The sequence below is a fragment of the Oncorhynchus gorbuscha genome, linkage group LG23, assembly GCF_021184085.1.
Source record: "Oncorhynchus gorbuscha isolate QuinsamMale2020 ecotype Even-year linkage group LG23, OgorEven_v1.0, whole genome shotgun sequence".
Lineage (NCBI taxonomy): Eukaryota > Metazoa > Chordata > Actinopteri > Salmoniformes > Salmonidae > Oncorhynchus > Oncorhynchus gorbuscha.
The window spans coordinates 2,491,557-2,496,556 of record NC_060195.1 but is presented as its reverse complement, the minus strand read 5'-3'; the positions used below and the strand labels follow the sequence as shown (position 1 = coordinate 2,496,556).

Here is a 5,000-nt window from a genome sequence, read left to right as displayed (position 1 = left end):
CTCAGCATGGCTGGTCTAGTGCTGAATGAGACAGGCATGGAGGACTGTGGGATAGATGACAGCTTTAAGTATGACCTGTACAGCGTGGTCTACAGCGTGGTGTTTGTCCTGGGGCTCTGCACCAACTGTGCTGCTCTCTTTGTGTTCTGCTTCCGGATGAAGCTACGCAACGAGACAACGCTGTTCATGACTAACCTGGCGTTGTCAGACCTTGTGTTTGTGTTCACACTGCCCTTCAAGGTCTACTACAACGTCAACCGACACTGGCCCTTTGGAGATGAACTTTGCAAGGTAGTTACTAGTTTCTAGCCCTTTTCACCATGTGAACTGTTCTGTCATTGCACAGATGTTTGGCTGTATGTGTCTTTCTGCCTAATACATCTATTCCACCCCCAGGTATCAGGTAATGAAGGAATGAATCAATTAACCATTCAATCTCTCCTTCCCCCAGGTATCAGGTAATGAAGGAATGAATCAATTAACCATTCAATCTCTCTCCTTCCCCAGGTATCAGGTAATGAAGGAATGAATCAATTAACCATTCAATCTCTCTCCTTCCCCCAGGTATCAGGTAATGAAGGAATGAATCAATTAACCATCAATCTCTCTCCTTCCCCCAGGTATCAGGTAATGAAGGAATGAATCAATTAACCATTCAATCTCTCTCCTTCCCCCAGGTGTCAGGTAATGAAGGAAATGAATCAATTAACCATTCAATCTCTCTCCTTCCCCCAGGTATCAGGTAATGAAGGAATGAATCAATTAACCATTCAATCTCTCTCCTTCAGGTATCAGGAACAGCGTTCATCACCAACATCTACGGTTCCATGTTGTTCCTCACCTGCATCAGCGTGGACCGCTTTCTGGCCATCGTCTACCCCTTCCGCTCACGCTCAGTCCGCACGAGGAGGAACGCAGGCCTGGTGTGTGCTGCGGTCTGGCTCACCATCGTGGGTGGAGGGATATCGGTCACCTTCTTTTCCACGATCAACCAGGCGAACCGCGCCACGGCCTGCTTCGAGGGATTCTCCAAGAGCACCTGGAAGACATACCTGTCTAAGATCACTATCTTTATAGAGGTGAGGAGAGAGAGAGAGAGAGAGAGAGAGAGAGAGAGAGAGAGAGAGAGAGAGAGAGAGAGAGAGAGAGAGAGAGAGAGAGAGGGGGATGGAGGCAGGGAGGGAGGAAGAGAGAGAAGGATTCTATTCGATCACCTGGGAGACGTAGGCCGCGTTTAAATCAGAAACAGATTACAGCGTGCTTGACATTTTGAAGGTCATCTCCAATTCATCCAACATCTGACCTTAAAAATATCTTTGGGAATGCGGTAATATTGAAAGATCTCTGGGAACGCGGTAAGATTGGAATATCTCTGGGAATGCGGTAAGATTGAAAGATCTCTGGGAACGCGGTAATATTGAAAGATCTTTGGGAATGAGGTAAGATTGAAAGATCTCTGGGAATGCGGTAAGATTGAAAGATCTCTGGGAATGCGGTAATATTGAAAGATCTCTGGGAACGCCGGTAAGATTGAAAGATCTCTGGGAACGCCGGTAAGATTGAAAGATCTCTGGGAACGCGGTAAGATTGAAATATCTCTGGGAACGCCGGTAATATTGCTTTAAAAGCCACCTTGTCTTTAAACACAATGGGATTGAATCCTGGCCTCTCAAAGTATGTAATTCAATCAGTATGTCTATCAGTGTATATCAGTGTGTATATCAGTGTATATATATATTTATATATATATACAGTGCCTTGCAAAAGTATTTGGCCCCCTTGAACTTTGCGACCTTTTGCCACATTTCAGGCTTCAAACATAAAGATATAAAACTGTATTTTTTTTGAAGAATCAACAACAAGTGGGACACAATCATGAAGTGGAACGACATTTATTGGTTATTTCAAACTTTTTTAACAAATCAAAAACTGAAAAATTGGGCGTGCAAAATAATTCAGCCCCTTTACTTTCAGTGCAGCAAACTCTCTCCAGAAGTTCAGTGAGGATCTCTGAATGATCCAATGTTGACCTAAATGACTAATGATGATAAATACAATCCACCTGTGTGTAATCAAGTCTCTGTATAAATGAACCTGCACTGTGATAGTCTCAGAGGTCCGTTAAAAGCGCAGAGAGCATCATGAAGAACAAGGAACACACCAGGCAGGTCCGAGATACTGTTGTGAAGAAGTTTAAAGCCGGATTTGGATACAAAAAGATTTCCCAAGCTTTAAACATCCCAAAGAGCACTGTGCAAGTGATAATATTGAAATGGAAGGATTATCAGACCACTGCAAATTTACCAAGACCTGGCCGTCCCTCTAAACTTTCAGCTCATACAAGGAGAAGACTGATCAGAGATGCAGCCAAGAGGCCCATGATCACTCTGGATGAACTGCAGAGATCTACAGCTGAGGTGGGAGACTCTGTCCATAGAACAACAATCGGTCGTATATTTCACAAATCTGGCCTTTATGGAAGAGTGGCAAGAAGAAAGCCATTTCTTAAAGATTTCAAGGTTGCCACAAGCCACCTGGGAGACACACCAAACATGTGGAAGAAGGTGCTCTGGTCAGATGAAACCAAAATTGAACTTTTTGGCAACAATGCAAAACATTATGTTTGGTGTAAAAGCAACACAGGTCATCACCCTGAACACACTATCCCCACTGTCAAACATGGTGGTGGCAGCATCATGGTTTGGGCCTGCTTTTCTTCAGCAGGGACAGGGAAGATGGTTAAAATTGATGGGAAGATGGATGGAGCCAAATACAGGACCATTCTGGAAGAAAACCTGATGGAGTCTGCAAAAGACCTGAGACTGGGACGGAGATTTGTCTTCCAACAAGACAATGATCCAAAACATAAAGCAAAATCTACAATGGAATGGTTCAAAAATAAACATATCCAGGTGTTAGAATGGCCAAGTCAAAGTCCAGACCTGAATCCAATCGAGAATCTGTGGAATGAACTGAAAACTGCTGTTCACAAATGCTCCCCATCCAACCTCACTGAGCTCGAGCTGTTTTGCAAGGAGGAATGGGAAAAATTTTGGTCTCTCGATGTGCAAAACTGATAGAGACATACCCCAAGCGACTTACAGCTGTAATCGCAGCAAAAGGTGGCGCAGTTTTTGATTTTAAAAAAAAAGTTTGAAATATCCAATAAATGTCCGTCCACTTCATGATTGTGTCTCACTTGTTGATTCTTCACACAAAAATACAGTTTTATATCTTTATGTTTGAAGCCTGAAATGTGGCAAAAGGTCTAAGTTCAAGGGGGCCGAATACCTTCGCAAGGCACTGTATATATCAGTGTGTCTATCAGTGTATATATATATATATATATATATATATATACATATATATATCAGTGTGTATATCAGTGTGTGTATATATATATATATATATATATATATATATATATATATATATATATCAGTGTGTATATCAGTGTGTGTATATGTATATATATATATATATATATATATATATATATACATATATATATCAGTGTGTATATCAGTGTGTGTATATATATATCAGTGTGTATATCAGTGTGTGTGTATCAGTGTGTCTATATGGGTGTATCTTATTATTTATTTATGTGCTAAGCTATTCCTGTCCTCTCCAGATCGTAGGTTTTCTCCTCCCACTCCTAACCAACCTGGTGTGTTCCTCTCTGGTGCTGAGAACCCTCCGTCGCCCAGGGACCATCGGCCACGGCTGCAACAGCAAGCGCCGGGTGCTCCGTATGATCCTCGTCCACTTGGCCATCTTCATCATCTGCTTCGTCCCCTACAACTCCATCCTCTTCCTATATGCCATGGTGCGGACCCAGGCTCTGGCCAACTGTAACCTTGAGAGGTATAACTAACCCTAACCCTACAACTCAATCCTCTTCCTCTACACCATGGTGCAGACCCAGGCTCTGGCCAACTGTAACCTTGAGAGGTATAACTAACCCTAACCCTACAACTCAATCCTCTTCCTCTACACCATGGTGCAGACCCAGGCTCTGGACAACTTTAACACTTTACATTTACATTTAAGTCATTTAGCAGACGCTCTTATCCAGAGCGACTTACTTTAGCACTTGCATTTTAAGAAATCAATAAATCAACATGTCAATTTTTATAAAAACGTTGTCCTCTGAATTGTGTTGTTTGTAGATATGTGATTTAGTCTATCTCTATGTACAATATGGTGTTTGGTGCAAAATTACTTGCCACATTGAGGCCAATAATTAGCGTTTTTCTGAATGTGAAGGTTTGTCCGGACGCTGTACCCCATCACCCTGTGTCTGGCCACCCTCAACTGCTGCCTAGACCCAGTGGTGTACTACTTTACATCTGAGTCCTTCCAGAAGAGTCTCACCACAGGGGGGAAGGGAGGGGTCCGGGCTGAGAGCATCCCCCGCAGCGACACACACCTGAGTAGTGAGGCAGAGACGCAGCAGGACACAGGGACAATGACCAGGGATGGGAGACCGTGGAGAGACACACGGGACTGGACAGTCACCAGGAGAGACTCACAAGAAGCATCACTCACTAGAAACACCCAGGACGCATATGCTCTCGCCAGCAATGGGAAAGATACGGGAGTGAATGAGACTCAGTTCTGACACTACGGGTGAGAGAGAAATAAAAAGAGAGAGAGAGATGGAGAAAGAGAGCGAGGGGACAGTTCAGGATGGAGAAATCAGGTTTCTGAGTTTAAGCCCTAGTTCAAAGCCACTGTATCCCCGCTCCAAACAAAAAAATATGTCACTTTCTCTTTGGAAGAGCAGGGATTGAATGCCGTCTGAAACAATGCAGTGTGCCCCGTCAAAAAGTCTGATGATAGTTCGGGAGTCTCTGCCGCTCTTTTGGCATAGTGCAGGTGAAGCCTTCCTGCAGCTCGCCTGAGCAGTTCTTCCACTGTCAGGAGAAATGGTAATGCATATCAATATATGTTAATTGCATGCAAATAAAGGTTGCTTTGCTACCACACCCACAACA

The 5,000-nt window shown here is 43.5% G+C and overlaps 1 protein-coding gene across 1 annotated transcript in view; it reads left to right on the top strand.

Moving 5' to 3' along the window:
• The window catches only part of LOC124011261 (lysophosphatidic acid receptor 4-like), a 6,140-nt gene that overhangs the window by 933 nt on the left and 207 nt on the right, over positions 1-5,000 (top strand). Inside the window, exons 1-4 of the mRNA XM_046324458.1 lie at positions 1-291; positions 789-1,079; positions 3,635-3,867; positions 4,270-5,000. The exon at positions 1-291 is cut by the window's left edge and continues 933 nt beyond it; the exon at positions 4,270-5,000 is cut by the window's right edge and continues 207 nt beyond it. Coding sequence (XP_046180414.1) covers positions 7-291; positions 789-1,079; positions 3,635-3,867; positions 4,270-4,624 — 1,164 coding nt within the window. The 5' untranslated portion in view covers positions 1-6 and the 3' untranslated portion in view covers positions 4,625-5,000. The remainder of the gene's footprint in view (positions 292-788; positions 1,080-3,634; positions 3,868-4,269) is intronic.